Below are 16,524 nucleotides of genomic sequence, written 5' to 3' on the forward strand. Positions count from 1 at the left end.
TAGAGGAAGAGAGAAAATGTAAGGTGAGTAGAGCTAGGTGAGGCTGGGTTGGAAAAGAGGGGTTATATTAGTGGAGTGGGGCAAGGAGACCCATTTAACTAAATATTAGAGCAGCTTAGCTAGTAAAAGCCCTTTGATAAAAGCCAATAAAATTTTAATATACAAATGATTTTATGTATGCCAACTGGTAAAGAACTTGTGTCCAAAAACATAGTTTTTTAAATGGGCAAAAACTTCAGATACCTCACAAGAGAAAATAAATAGCCATGCACAGAAAAGGTGCTTAACATTGTTAGTCTTCAGGAAAATGCAACTTAACACTACAGTGAAATAATAATAAACATTTAAAAGACTAAAAATACCAACTATTGGCAAGGATATGGAACCACTACAACTCCTTTTCATTACTGGCAGATTCTCATAAGGTCAAAAATGCATTTACCACATGACTCAACTACTCCCAGGTATTTATCCAAGAAAAATGAAAATATATTTACTACAGAAAGACATACAAGGTTGTTTATAACAGTTTTATTCATAGTGGCCAAATCTGTATGTAACCCAAATATCCATCAACAGAAGAATGGAAAACAAATTGTGGTATATTCGTTATGTGAAGTTTCTAGAGTAATCAGCTTCATAGAGAAAGTAGAATGGTGGTTGCCAGGGGACTGGGGGTAAGGAGGAATGAGAAGTTATTGTTTAATGGGTAAAGCGTTTAATTTGGAAAGATTAAAAAGTTTTGGAGATGGATAGTGGTAATGGTTGGAAAAATGTGAAGTGTACTTAGTGCCATCAAACTATACACTAAAAAATGATTAACATTAAATTATATATGTGTCACCACACTTTTTATGTATATGTCACTACTGTAAAGCTTGCAAGTGGTTGTCTCTGGAGAATGAGAATCAAGGATGGGGAAGAGTAGACTGTTGCTTTTCATGATATGCTTATGGAGTTCTAATTTTTAAAACTACACAGATGTGTGACTTTGGTTCAAAAAGCAATTACTGATTTGTGTAATTAAATATGTGAAAGAATGTTCATCATAGCAAAGAACTGAAAGCAGCCTAAATAGTTGCCAGTATTAGGTTGGCACATTGTGATATAGCTGTACGTGGGCTACCACCCAGCCTTTACAAGGCTACTGAAAATAAGGAAATATGTTCACAGTCTATTACATGGTAGAGAGAAGGGCCTGAAGGTCTCAGCAAAGCTGTTTGAGTCTTACGATTTGGTCTTTTTGTTAATGTGATTAAACTGGTTTTTGTTTTCTAAAATATTTTTATGGATGATTATATAGTCAGGTATGTATGTGGCCTGTCATAAAAATACTCTGAATTTAATTCTTAAAGGAGGAAAATGGCAAACCAGTTAAATCTCAGGGAATCTCTACTGTGTGTCCAGTTTCACGATCCTCAAATGAAGTGACTTCCCTGTACCATTCCCGACGAAAGATGAGGAAACTTCGGGATCATAATGTTCGAACTCCCTCTAACCTGGACATCCTAGAACTCCACACAAGGGAGGTCCTCAGAAGATTAGAGATGTGTCCACGGGAAGAGGCAAGTATTGTGTTTCAGGATTACAAACATACTTCGTTGTTCCTGAGAGTTCTTTAAAAGGATAATAAAAAGAGAACAGTCTGAGTTACTTAATCTTTGCTTAGCATTGTAGAGGTCAGTGGTACATGTGCCTGTGACAGGGGATGTACTTCAGCTTTCTAGAAATCAGTGTAGAGGTAGAATGAATAGATCTCCCTGATTGGATGACATGTTCTTTGAGTGTTTACCAAGTGCCATATGTTCTTCTAAACTCTGGAGAAGATACCAGAGTAAGCAAAACTTAAGGCCTTGCCTTCTTGTAGCCTCCATCCTAGCTCAGGTTGGAAGAATGGGAGGCAGGGGCACATCCTTGAATAGTGCGATTTCAGGTAACAAGTACTAAGGAAGCCAAAACAATAAATCAAGAGAATAAAAGAGCAGGGGTGGCAGGCTATTTCAGCGAGGGTAGTCAGAGAGCCTCTCAGGTGGTGGCATTTGAACTGACAAAAAATGGAAGAAATCAGATGATGCACAGGTTTGAGGAAAAGTATTGCAGGCAGAGGGAAGACCAGGTACAGAAAGCCTATCCCTCACCTAACAGCGTCAGTGTGGGTGACTGTTGGAGTGGGAGACCGTTAGAAAACACATGAACCTTTAAGAAATGCTGGCCTTATGGACAAAGGGGAGAAGGGTTGGGGCAGTCATGAGGTCATTGCGGGGCCTTGTCAAACATAATAAGTAATGAGTTTGTGGTGAGGTCCATATTGCCCATACTTTTACATCTTAAGTAGAGAGAGGATAGGCAATAATTTACAATGGGTAAGATAAAGGTATCTCTGAATTAAAGTGTTTAAAGAAGTTATATAGAAATTATGACTTTCTTAAATATTTTAAATTGTATATAATTGTATTTATTCTATTTTAAGCTTTTGTTGTCCTAAACCTCTTTAACCTATAGGCATCTGGGAGAATATTAAGCTTATTATGAAAGGTCATATTATTAAAGAAAAATATCACCAAAAAGGAAACATTCTTTGTGTATTGAAAACCAGCTACTATTGTGGCCTCATGTCACACAGTGGCCACTGTTCCTAGTGATAGCAGTGTGGTGACCTGTAAATTGCCTTCAGTGCCCTGTGGGAAATTTGGTCAAGGGTAAGATGACTGGTGAGGATCTAGCAGCTAGTCCTTCAATAGGAAGGGGCAAGGGAAAGATAATTAAAATACCTTAAGGCAGTGCTTCTGCAGTTTTGCCGCTTTCTGCAAAAGTGGAATGTTTTTGAATTCACTTTATGTAGATCTTACATTCTGCTTTATGGAATGTGTTTTATTGTTAATGGCCATAAAGAAAGATGAGCCCTATTCCTGCTTCGGTTTTAGGAAGCATGTAGTTTTAGTGCCACACCACTGCATACCCGATACTTAGCCCAGGCGGCTGGCTGCCCAGCAGTTTGGGCTGAAGGGCCATTGGGGAAAAATAGTGGTAAACTGTATTCCTTTATCTCAGTAGGTGCATTTGAGGGTGGAGGTTAAGTAAGTTCTGTTTTTATACTTTAAGGACATCTTGAGCTCTAAACTGAATGGAAAATTCAACAAACATCTCCAGCCATCGTCCACGGTTCCTGAGTGGAGAGCAAAAGATAATGATCTACGATTACTGCTGACAAATGGAAGGATAATTAAGTATGTGAAGTAGATCAGAATATCAAACAGATTTGTTTTCAGGATTCCCTGTTAATTTAATCTCAAGTCCATACTATTGCATGCCGAACTAAAATATGGGGAAAGTGCCTTAATCCTCCACTTTTTCTAAATTAAGGAGGAGGGGTATGCTATTTGGCTACATAATTGCACTTTTTGTGACTTATTTTTCCCTCTATATGCAGAGATGAGAGACAACCCTTCGCAGATCAAAGTCTTTATACAGTAGATAGTGAAAATGAAGAGGATAAGAGAAGGACAAAAAAGGCAAAAATGAAGATAGAAGAGAGATCAGGAGTAGAGGGGGTGGAGAATGAAGAATCTCGAAAACCACTTAACAGTATGTTTAATAGTCATTTAAAAAGTCTGTTCATTGCTAATGTGATAATATGTAAAATAACTTGCTAATTCTAAAGTTCTTAAATTTGTAGTAGGACTGAAATTTTTGCGTGCCTAATACTCTTGAGAAATCTGAAGTATTGCTGAATAGTTTTTCCGTCAGGAAAGGCTGAAGGTGAACGTCAGCTTAGTGTAGGCCCAGGAAAGGCACTGCGAACGAGGAGGATGTGTGCTGGCAGTGACACCTCCTCTTGTGACAGTTCTTACAAGACTTGCATGAAAGCTCAAGCATTTTTATGGGCTTCTACTCCAAGTAATAAAACAGTTGCAAGTTTAATGCAATTTCACACGTAATTTTAGCTAACATGTATATGATTTTTGGAATTAGGAAATATGTAATTGGTTGATTTGAAGCTATTAGTAACCCATGGATCGTTTTATTTAATTACCTGCTGACACGAAGGCCTCTACTTGGTTATTAATTGGTTATCATCAGTGTGACAGATAGTCACACCTCCTTCTCCTTGAGATCTTTCCTGTCAGTGAACTCTTAATTTCTCAACATTTTTCAGGGCCTCCATATATCCCTCCTTTTTTAAAAAGTAGTTCAATATTTTGGTACTTGACAAGTAGATGTTCCAGATAATTAACATTACTTAGTCCACATTGAATACCTCAATTCCTGCTAATTCCAGGTAAATCTGATATTGTTATAGAAGATGACTCTGCATTTGTTCGAACACTTGCTATTTGGCAGTGCTGCAGGAAAGAGAGACAGTGTGAAGCCTGGTTGATAAGCTTTTTGAATTCACTATCTACTTGAATGCTTTTTAGGCTTAAAAGAGTTATCTTTCTGTTTTCTGTTGAGAGACATAATGCAGATGGGAAATTGAAAAGCATGATGTAGCTAATTTTAGTGTTGGAGGTTTTTTCTGGAAAGAAATGTAAAATAGTCAACCAACCCAGATGAAGAATAGAAAATCATGTTGAATGAATACCGCAAATTGTTTCACGAATACACTTCAATCTGTGTCTTGGTCAATTAAGGAGAAAGGCTTTGGGGAAGAAAGAAATGAAAAAGATGAAAGTGGGCAGGATAAGCAGGTGCAACTGAGACATACACAAAGCTGGACAGACTAGGTTTCACCTTGTCCATAAAATCCTAATGTATTTCACTTTTTCTCTTACCCTTTTCCTTTTCAGGGTTTTTTACAAGTGTGAAATCAGAACTCAGGAATCGATCGTCAGAATATTCTGATATTTCTGATTCAGAAGACTCTGGACCGGATTGCACTGCACTGGTACGCCTGAAGCCCCCTGACCTGCGCTTTACATGACAGAAGATGAGCACCCTCTTTCTTTCACCTAAGAGGACAGGGAATGACAGCTTGCCATGATTCTGTCTCTCTGACCTTTGTGGGGCAGGCTCTTCTCTGTAGTGATTTTTGTAAACACACACACCACCATGTGACTATTTCCATTTGATATGCATAGCTTTGGTCTTGTTTGGGGAAGGGTGGGGGAGTTACGGTTCTTATGTTTCTCAAACTTCTCATAGGTTATGCTGCATTTTATGTTAAAGAAAACCTATATTGTGTGTTTTTAAGGAATTATGTTACTGTAGTTACTAGAGATTTTCATTTGAAATACAGAAATACTTCTATGATAATTAAGATTCTGACTTTACCTAGATGGATACAGTATTTTTGATTAGTCTGTACAGACCTCAGATTTCTAACAGAGATTTGCTTCCATCTAATTATTTATTATGTCAGAAAAATAATTTTACCACTGAAGAGTCTGAAAGTTCAGGTGATGAAAAGAAACAAGAAATAACATCAAACTTTAAGGAGGAATCTACTGTGATGAGAAACTTCCTTCAAAAGAGCCAGAAGCCGTCTAGAAGTGAAATTCCAATTAAAAGGTAGGCTTGCCGAGGGTGGTAGTCTTCTTAATTAGATTGGGATATAAATGACATGAAAAATTTTGTTTTAGTTTTACATTTTACCCAAAATTTCATTAGAACAAATAGACTCCACCTTTTTGATTATCTGCTCTTAGGGAATGTCCTACCTCCACGAGCACAGAGGAAGAAGCTATTCAGGGCATGCTGTCTATGGCAGGGCTACGTTATTCCACATGTTTACAAAGGCAGATGCAAAGCACAGACTGCAGTGCTGAAGGAAATTCTCTCCAGGACCCCAGCAGCTGCCACAGCAGTAACCAGGAAGTCAGGCAGTTGTATCGCTGTGATAAACCAGTGGAATGTGGTAAGAAATGTAAGCTATCAGTCTCTAAAAAGTGACATATGACCTCCAATTAATAGCTCTATAATCCTAGTTAAGGTTAGCAATTAGGAATAAGAACTGTTTATTGCACATCTTTAGTTGGAAATGGTGTTTAAGCCTTTTGACAAAAAAACACATGGTGTTGAGAAATGTAAGATGCAAGGATAAGTATAACAGACTGAGAGTTGTGTTGACTGGCAGAACCCTGCCATTGCTGTGGCAAGATGGGCAGCATTGTTTCCCTGTCAGAGGTTGCTTGGAGTAGGAGGAATGGATTGCTGTCCAAGCTTTTTCCTTTTATGGGAGGGAAAAACAAGATTTGCACTGTTTCTGATCGAGGATATTCTCCCTCCTGCTTGAAAAGGAGGACTCACTGCCAGTATGTGATTCCCCATAGTGTTTTCTTCTCTGTACCTTAAGGGAAAGAGTCTGTTTCCCCAACTCTGAGCACTGGGGAGAAGTTGGTGCTACATTAACCTGAATGCCTCCTGTAGAAACTGTTCATTCCCACCTAGTTGTGTCAGCTGTGTACCAGGAGCTTGACATACATTTCACTTAATTCTTGAAACGTTTTGGTGTATGTAATACAACTTTTTTACAGGTAAAGAAAAAAGACGTAGTGAAGTTAATTTAACTTGCCCATATATTATTCAGTGGTATTGTGATTTCAACCCAGGATCATCTAATCTCAAACTCTTTGCTCTTTATGTATGAGGAAACTGAGGTTTAGAGAGGCTAAATAACTTGCCTAAAGATGCACTGGCATTGAAAGGACTGAAATTCAAACCTGAGTTTGTCTTTCTTTGCACTATGCCATTCTGTCTCCCTATAATCTCTTTGGTCCCTTGTAAAGAAGGCTTCTATAGAAATACTGCAAAATTCAGGCAAATATATGCCTTTATTCTATATGGAAAAATACAGCATTTTTAAAGAGAGTGTATTACATTTGGTTTTGTATCTATAAGAAGTGGCTATAGAATTTGACTCCAGATCTTCCAACATTGGGCACAAAACCTATTGGGCATAAAGACAGTCTTTGAGAGAATTGAAAGAATTAGCATGTTAGAATGTGAGCTGGTGATTGTTTTATTTTTGAGAGGGAAAGGAATGTGGTACAAGTATATGAGTAAATGTTAACATACTCCTTTTTAAGTAAAATGTCAACATAAATTTGCTTTCAGTTTTAAACCTAAGGCTAGCTTTATTCTTAACGATCAAGTTGTGCAGAGATAATTTAATTAAAACTTCTCCTTAGGGTACCATGTCAAGACTGAAGATCAAGACTTGAGAAGTTCTTCCTGGATTAAACAATTTGATACAGCTTCCAGATTTAATCTTCAGGTATATTCAAGGTTTGAAACATTAAAAGGAGATTTAGGATTGTCATTAACACTGTGCTTTTTTTTTTAAACTGTAACCAGTGATCAACCACTAGATCTGGAAAGCTAAAAAAATTACAATTAAATGCACATTTGAACAACCATACATTTTTAGGTATTCTGATGTAATGATGAATGCAAGTTCTGTGGACGGGATGTGATGTGGAAAAAAATATTTTATTTAAGGAAGTAGTTAAAAACCCCTGATTGCTAACACCTTTAGGTTGTGTCTGGCTAGAATGAAATATAAAAGGAGAAAAAAAGTACCATGAGGCTCTCTTTTTAATCTCTGACATTGAACATTCTTGAACATTATTAGACACTAAATTTCTTTGACAGTTATGGGTTCTTTCTAGAAAAACATTCATCATAAATGCTGACTTCTGCTTATATTTATCATGGTTTGTGCCCCACCCCCCAGCCCCAGACCATCCATTGATTCCAAATTAAGGACCCCTGCTCCAAGACACTTGATGTCTTAGGATCCCAGTGTATTAATGCCTGTGTCAAACCAAATGATCCCCAAATAGCTTTTAAAAATATCAAAACTTTTCTAAACAAGCACACACAAGGAGAGCAACACAACCTTGTGTTACTATCTTGGAAAATGATGGTCAAAGAAAAAATCAAAATTCTCACATGCCAGGTTAGAGTCTTCAGGCCTCCCCAATCCCAGGTATATGCTGAGTAGTGGAATTATGAATGGTTTTTATTTTCTTTATTTGGCTTACCTATATTGTGTAAATACTTATCAGTTACTTTTCCATAAGAAAAAGAGCCAGGTATTAAGGCAGTTTTGTGAGTACAAGTTCTCTTACTAGGATTATATGTTCCAAAGTCAAAGGTCAAGTAAGAAATCCCTTACCTACTAATAATTCACTATTCAATGTATGATTTTATGTAGTGCCTCATTTGGCCATAAGGTTTATAACTTAATAACATTATAGGATTCAGTGTTTAAGCTATTATTTTAATCTGTTGTTCTTACAATTGTCTTCGGAAAATAAAGAAGTGGAAAGCAGGTGACTAGCAAGATTATTGTAGAGAAAATCAAGTTTCTTTTGCCTGTGATCTAGAGGCGTATATATAGAGTCATGTTAAATCATAACAGTTGTTTCTTCATGCTCAAGCATATATGTAAGACTAATTTAAAGTAAGTCTGTTTAATGCTGTTTTTTAAAACTTACTTGACCATCACAGAATCAAAAATTTATTTTACATCACATACACTTCAAATTAATTTTCATCACATCTGCAGGGTGCTCTTCTCAGGCTTTTGTTTTTTCCTTTTCCTCTTTAATTCTGGTCATGACCTTCTCTGCTGGTTTCAAGACCCACCAGTCAGGAACATCATTTATTTTCCCCTGACACAGTTCACTAAATCATCTTGAGAGACTGAAGGAAGAATTGTTAAAGACAGACTTGGGGCTCATGATAGGGTTTTTGTAGCAGACAACTTAAGTACAGTAGAGGTGAACCTTACAGAAATTAAGTTGTAGAAAAGATAGTATGTGACACCGTAAGAGATGTCTGGGAACTGTGACATGAGAGGGAATGGTAGGTCCACATCTCCCCTTCCCACGTTCCTTCCACGGCACATCACAGCACACGCTGACTGAGTTCAGGATGGCTCGGTTGAGTTACTTTCCCCACCCCACCTCCCAATATATATATTATATACATATACAAGAAAATGTTTTCTTCTTGACTTAAGTTATGATGCAACTTCAAGACTTAACTCCTTTAGAGCTAGGTTTTCGAATGAGATGACCATCATGAAGGGGCGGTCTTCTGTAGCTACTACATGTTAAGAAAACCCAGTCATCTATTTCTTCTCTTTTTTGACTTGTTTGTGCATGAAGAGGTTAAATACTTCACTTATTTTAAAGGAACCCTAAAAATTCAGCCTCATTTCCTTCCTTTTTAGGATCTAAGTAGAGGCCAGAAATGCATCAAAAAGGAAGGTTCATCAGAAATCAGTCAGAAGGTACAAAGTAGGAATTCTGTGGACAGCAGTGGCTCAAGCCCTCAGAGTGGGAAGTATATACAGAATTCAAGCTTGGTTTCAGGGGCATGCCAGATAAGTAATGGCAGTATAAGCCCAGAAGGGTCAGTTGGTGAAACGCCCTTTTCAGTGCCCCTTCACCCCACCAAGAGACCTGCATCAAATCCACCGCCTATCAGCAACCAGGCAACAAAAGGTAACTTTCACATGCTTGTAGATTTAAGTATATTTCTGGCTGTAGATGGTGGTGGGAATAGCAGCTTAGATAGACATAGTCTCTGCACTCAAGTTGCTCACAGGCTGATGCACTGGTGACAGCACAGTAATAGCATTATGCACTGGTTACGATGGGAACAGAGCAGAAAGATACCTAAGTCAACCCTGAGGATCAGGAGTAGCTTTCTGAAGGAGAAGGTAGATCCTGAGAAGGATGATAAGGGCTTAGCCATGCTGAGTTGGGGACAGTGACGGGATAGACAACATTGAAGGCAAAGGAGATAGTATGACCCATGGTACAAAGGTGAGAATAGTACATGGGGTATTTTGGAAACTGTAGTGTGTTTGTTATTAAGGTACAGTTTGATACAGGATTCGGTAAGAACTCATGCTGAAGAGATAGGCAGGGATCAGACTGTGCCAAGGCTTTGTATGTCTTATGAAGGAGCTGGGCTTTTTCCTCTTGTACTGAGATGTTGCATCAGTGGAATCAGGAGCGTGCCTTTACCCATTCAGAATACCGCACGTCTTGCTTACCACACAGCACTCCCTTGAAGTCTTAAGGTGCTTGCTGTCTGTCAAGTAGGTTTTCATCATAATTTACACTGTTGGTGTTTTATAGGTAAACGTCCAAAAAAAGGAATGGCAACAGCGAAACAACGTCTTGGAAAGATCCTTAAGTTGAACAGAAATGGCCACGCACGTTTCTTTGTGTGACAGAGCTGCTGCATTGGCCACTCTTCCCTTTGGAGACCCATCTCGGGGGTGCGGGAGCCTGGTGCTTCGGCCGTGCCCCCAGCGCAAGCAGTTTGCATGTACAGTAGAGAACACTGCCTGGAGAACAAAAGGAACCTGATGCTGCATTTTCACTGTGCCACACCCACTCAGCAATAACCATTGGGACCTGGTGGGGGAGAGGAAGGAGGAGGGTAGAACCTTAAAAAGAGACCTTGAACTGGAAAGGGTCTCTTGTCAGGGCTTGAATTTCATTTAGTTGTTGGTAGTGTCTTGATTTATTTTCCATAGTAGGGTAAAGAATTATCAATAATTTATTTAACAGATTTTTTTTTTAAAGTTAACAGCCTTTAAATTCTTTCTTTTTTAAAGCTATTTATTTGGAAGATTTCTGGAGAAATATCTCACTAATTTAGATTTAAGAATGTGAAAGTTTTTAAATTATTTTTGATAGTGTGTGTGTTACATGTGGGGAAGAGCCACGGTAACAGTAACTAGTCTGGACTCTTAAATTTGATATTCAGGTTAAAGTCTTAAACAGGGATTTGATGCATTAATTATTTTAAATTAAGATGTATATGAAAATCATTTTATTTTATATATTTCATGTGTTTTTTATAAGCTATTAGCTTCGCTTTTGCTAACATCCAAGGTGCATACTGCTAATCCAGGTTGTTGACCTTATATCCCACATCCCTCTGCATCCCCGTCATTTTGTGATGACACAAGACTCCTCTTTGCAGGGAAACACTTTCATAGCCAGTACATAAGAAATACATAAAATATCTCACATTTCTCATTTCGTTTGGCATCGCAGTTTTCTTCTAATTATATGAAAATAGGCTTCTTGCATTTTCATTTTTGCTGATGATATCTGGGTTCCAAAGAAAACAGCTTTAATATCTTTTTCCTACTTGTGGGAAAAGTATTATAAGTTTGGTTAAATTGTCAAGTTTGTAGATTTTCAAATACATTTGTAACTACAGAGGGCCTTCTTCAGACTGCTGGTATTGGAGGGCAGGACCAACACCTGCCACAGAGGTTATATTTTATGACACTTTTATTCTGTGTATCTAATTTGTTGGAAAATATAAAACCTGATTTGACATAATATATTCAAATCTGCATAATAAGCCGTAATGTAATGTAAGAGGACTACACTATATTAAGTTGTATAGAAGCAAGCATTTTGGAGTAGATCTTTTGGATGTGTGTGTGTTTAGTTTTTTCTTAACCTTCTAAAGAATTATTTAAGTATGGATTTGGAGTATAAATGGGTGCTTCTTGCAGTTTCTTCCATGTATCCTAACTTAACCAGTGCATATTGAGGTTAAGTGTATGGTTGAGCTTTAAGGAATCATTTATCTCCTTTATGCACAATTTTTACTAAATGCCGGTTTTCAGTTCCTCAGAAAAGCTTATATTTTCCCCCTTTTTTCCCCCCAGTGTATAAAAATAATTGATTTCTGGAGTGGGGTGGAGATATGCCCAATTCTGACAATAGAGCATTTTAGAAGTCCCTACAAAGAAAATATAAGCAAATAGGATAAATTTTATTTTTATGGAGGAGAAATATGGTCGTATTATAGATTCATCTTTTCTTTATTCAGCAGTGTACTTCTGTATTAAGTATCACTTGAAGAGTTAAGAAAAAAGTCTATACCATCGTCTTTCATGGTTGCATTCAAATGTGTATTTTCAAAGAGAAATATTTCTTACTCTGTCTCAATTCCACTATTTCATGGATTGAACATAAAGTAGCTTATGAATAGCCTTTTTGGTCCAAATGACCAGATCAAACTCTGGGTCTTATCTGGGCGTCAGGAGGAATTTTTTGGAAATACTAAATGTCTATAAATGGCCTGCTTACACTCTATCTGCACTATGCCAAAGCTGGGAAGTGGCTACACTCAGTCATTTGGTTGCTCATCGGATCCCAGGATGTCAAAAACTGGGATTCCACAGGTTCTCCCACCTTCCACAGAAGATGTTACTGTGATGTTTTGGTTTTCTAAAGATATCATTTTAGTGTTACAGTTAACATGTTTTTGTATTTGGTTTAAGAAATAAGAATTACACTTTCTTTTTCCAGCTACATCATGATCTGGGGTCTTTTGTTTTCTTTACATTTTTCACAGCTCTGCGTATTTTTATTTACCATATTTTTCTTTTCCTAAACATTAAAATGAAGCAACTTGTTTTTATGAATTAAAATTGTGACCATCATCCACCCTGTGTACTTAAGCTGATAGATACTAACTTTAAGTAGCAGTATATGGAATTTTTAAGCGAAGGTACTGTGGATTCATTTTTGGCAGTTTTAGCCGATTCATTAACTGGCTAAGCTTTTTAAAATGTTCCTTAAGATAATATAACTACTAAAGCAGAATTCATGTATCTCTTTCTGAATTGGTGAAAATCCAGCCACGGATCCAGTGACTTTCTTAGTCAAACCCCTTGTAAAGTTCCTGACTGTGATGTAGCCCTTCATCTCATGGTAATCACTGCAGCCAGTATCCAGAATGAGCTGTAATAGACAACCTTTCATCTTCCTTCAGTCTCATTTATAAATAATACTACCGTACACACACTGCAGCTTAGACAGGAAGGTGGCATTTAGCTAGTTATAAGCAAACACAGATATATAAAACAATTATGATTAAGTGTATGCAGTTTTAATTGTAGTAGTAGACAATAATTGTCCTGTATTGATACAAATAAGTGACTCTGTCAACCTGAGATCCACCGTACTGTAATGTAATTCATGTTATATAATGTGCTGTCCAGTATTGATAAAACCTGGCAGTTTATAATAGTGCAGTATTCTAGAAATACCTTGAACTTCATAAGCATAAGTTAATTTTTAAAGCATCCAAATTGAAAACCCTGACTGAAATCACCTTATATACTTAGAAAACAAGCCCATCTCTACTTAAATACTTAGCTTGAATACTCTTCTATTATTTAATAATATGAATTATTGCCTTTTTAATGAACTCTACTGTATTTATTATGAGATCAGCAGGTATTTGTCAAACATCTATGTGCCCAGCACTACTTAGTACTGGAGGGGAATATGGAGTTGAAGGTGTGGTCTCTGCCACTGAAGGTGTCTTCTCCAGGAAATAAACAGTGTTATTTTCACTTCTAAGCAAACTGAAGCAAAAGAGGGCCCATTCATTAAAAAAGGAAAAGCATAATTTTTCTAGTTTCAACTGATACACAACTGTACAAGTAAAAGTAAGAAACTTTCTTTAATTAAAAAAATTTTTTAAACATTTCAAAAGTTAATAATTTAATGTTGGGTGATAGAGGGGCATGGTGTAGCATGGAAGGGAACAGAAGACCTGGGCTTTTGTCCAAATCCATTTATATATCAGCTGTGTAATCTTAAATAGGTCACTTATTCTTTCAGAGGATTAGTTTTCTTATTTGTAAGTTTGGATAAAATTGCAGTTAAGAAAACCATAGAAAAGCATTCTTTAATTTATGAACACTTCATACTTGAACAGAAGTTATAATATTTAAGTTACAACTGATAATCAATGCACATTTTTATGCATTTTAAATGAAAACTGCTATTATTCATAAAATTTGTTTCATATCAAATAAAAGCCCAGAGCATGCCACCTAAAAAATCTGAAGAGTCTCTAACAAGGTGCTGAAATAAAATGAGTTCTTAAGTGAGAGTAAAAGAAGGGAGATCATTTATGGATTAGAGTGAGAATGTTTATCCTCAAGTAATTATTAAGATGATTTAAGGTAATTGGAAGATAGTTTCAGTTTTTCTAAAAGAGGAATTAGGATAGTACTGCTCCACAGATTCTGCATACTGTTCAGGTACTAGAGAAAGGTAAAATAAGTCAGAATTAGAATGATTTAGCAATCACCCAAGGAACCTGGGGTTAAAAATAAGGTGGCTAGGAAGATGGGAATCAATAAAGACAGCTATGACTTGGCTAACATGGTTTGTTGGGTAGAGAAACCACTGTAGGAGTCTAGGACAGGAGACTGGACATCTTCAAAAGAAAGATAATGCTTTTTTTAAGAGGTGCTCTCTAAAGTGGTAAAACCACTCCCCAAAGAGTTGATGAATAATTATATGGCCCAGTTTACTACCACCAAAAGTAATCATTGGAGTGTATAAGCATTTTGCAATCTCATATTTAAAAGATGAAGGCCTAATCTGAAATTTTTTCTCATTAAATATTAAGCTAATTACTCCCTCCAGAAAGAGAAGCTAAAGATCACCTATCAGTTTTAGATGCCGTAGACCTTCATCTAAAGCAGCCTTTACAAATAAAGGAGACAAATGAAACCTAGATAGGGCAGGGATTTGCCTGGGGTCCCAGTGGGTCCCAGACCTCTGGCACCTTGCTTCCTCAGACAGCCCTGTTCTGTGGCACTGTGCAGCCTCTACTCATCCTGTGGTGGATGGTGTTGACAAGCTTACTAGAAACTAGGTGGAAAGAAAGGGGAAGACCTAATACACTCACTACATTGCTGATGAACGTTATGTACTTTTAATACTAAAGCCTTACTAAAAACCCTTCCCTTACTTTGTTTTTCAGTGAACATCATGCCGTAAGTCAAATATTTGATATCCTGACATAAACACATTTTTCAATGTAAGGTCATTAAGCATATGCCTATTAGCCTATCAGGGTTGACTGTGGTTTTATTCTTTTATAATATTTTTTTCCCCTTTTTATGGGGTGGGGTGTTGGTGGAAATATACTCATTTACCTGCATTCTACCTGCTAGAGTCTGCCTCACACCCTTGGTGCCCTTTCTAGGGTCCTAAAGCTTTTTCTTAACAAGTGCAACATTAATTTTTTTGTTTAAAACCTTTTAAAATGTATTTGGTGATTGATCCAACAAGTTTATTTGCTCTGCACTATTTCTGTAATAAACCCTGGCTACCACGTAGCCCTTGACCTCCAAGTAGTTTACCTATGCAAGCTCCGTAACATTCTGAATTCACTTTCCTTTATTTCAGAAAGCAGTCCTAAATGGAACTGAATCATAAAGATAAACCTTGTCTCCACCCACTTTTACTTTGGACATTTCCTTTTCAAAATGTTATTTTCCCCCAAGATTTTTCACCAAAACAATGATCATAAGTGCTGGAATATTTAATATTTTGCAGGAATAAAGTAACCCAAACATACTCATATTTCTTCAGTGGATTTTGGTTGGTAACACTTACTAGCATTGAGTGTGACATACAATGAGGAGTTGATTCCTTGGCTAGAATCATTTCTTCCCTCTAAGATTCATAAGTAACCTTTTATTTTACAAAGTAGACATACAACTTCCACATAATAGTCAGGGACCTGAGGTGTAACTTGCTAAGTGAACCCTAAGGTTATTTTATCTTGCAAAAGAAACCTAAACCAAACTAAGGGCCTTACATTTATGGTTAGACTGAATCAAAAGCTATAACCTCAATTTTTCCAAAAACAGCTTCTGACTGCAAAAGCAAGTCATGCTGTTAGGTATGAAATAGCACTGATCAGGAAACATATGCGTCTTTGCAGACTGTATTTCCTTCCGAAAAGACTTTTCTACTTTTAATATAAATTAAGCCATAATAGTTTCATGCTGTGGAAAGAGGGTGAAAAGGTTCATTTTAAGAGATTATATAATATGAATTTTCACATTTACTGTGAGATGTCTAACTTTGCCAGTGCTTCAGCAGGTTTTTTGGGGGGAGTGGGAGGGTAGAGGGAGGTGTGGGGGAGGGGTAGTATTGGTTTTAGGGGTTATAAGTCTGTGAAATTTGAAAAGGGGACAGTTGTTGGCTATGGTATTTACTAGTTTTGTAGTAATGTTTTGCTAGCCTGACTGACTTTCCTTAACTGATTTTTATGCCCATGGTCCAAGGTGACTGTTCCCCTTTCTTGTTTGGGATGTCTGCAGAGTAGTATTTTGTCTGTTTGTATAGGCAGTCAGTGTGTGTTCACATGTGTGTCCTTGAATACAGAAGCACACTGTGTGACATCAGAGTGGGGTGTGGCTGGGAAGTGGGATGCTGAAGCTTTAAGAGCATTTTTGGGGGATTCATAACAGTATTTCCCATCTTTTGCCTGCAGGCAGGGAAAGTGTACAGTATTTATTTTGTTCCTGTTTTAAATTTGTAAGTCTTTAAGTAGCTTACATTGGTTATTATAGGGGAGGACAAGTGACTTGTTTAAAGTTGTATTTGGTATTCTTACTTTCCAATTTCTGTACTTTAAAATATTGAAATTAAAATTGTATTATTTCTGTTTTGATTTTTTAGCACTCGGTGTATTTTTTTCTCATTTTGTTTGAAA

At 37.0% G+C, this 16,524-nt stretch overlaps 1 protein-coding gene across 2 annotated transcripts in view; it reads left to right on the forward strand.

Moving 5' to 3' along the window:
• Nucleotides 1-16,482, forward strand: part of KDM7A (lysine demethylase 7A) — an 81,595-nt gene extending 65,113 nt beyond the window's left edge. Inside the window, exons 12-20 of one of the 2 annotated variants that reach the window (XM_036994536.2) lie at nt 1,356-1,565; nt 3,103-3,227; nt 3,431-3,585; nt 4,788-4,885; nt 5,360-5,508; nt 5,646-5,863; nt 7,128-7,213; nt 9,179-9,452; nt 10,095-16,482. In XM_036994536.2, the coding sequence (XP_036850431.1) occupies nt 1,356-1,565; nt 3,103-3,227; nt 3,431-3,585; nt 4,788-4,885; nt 5,360-5,508; nt 5,646-5,863; nt 7,128-7,213; nt 9,179-9,452; nt 10,095-10,189 (1,410 nt within the window). In that variant the 3' untranslated portion in view covers nt 10,190-16,482. The remainder of the gene's footprint in view (nt 1-1,355; nt 1,566-3,102; nt 3,228-3,430; nt 3,586-4,787; nt 4,886-5,359; nt 5,509-5,645; nt 5,864-7,127; nt 7,214-9,178; nt 9,453-10,094) is intronic. The other variant, XM_036994537.2, reaches the window with a different exon arrangement.
• Nucleotides 16,483-16,524: the final 42 nt, after the last annotated feature.

Source organism: Manis javanica, chromosome 6 (genome assembly GCF_040802235.1).
Source record: "Manis javanica isolate MJ-LG chromosome 6, MJ_LKY, whole genome shotgun sequence".
Lineage (NCBI taxonomy): Eukaryota > Metazoa > Chordata > Mammalia > Pholidota > Manidae > Manis > Manis javanica.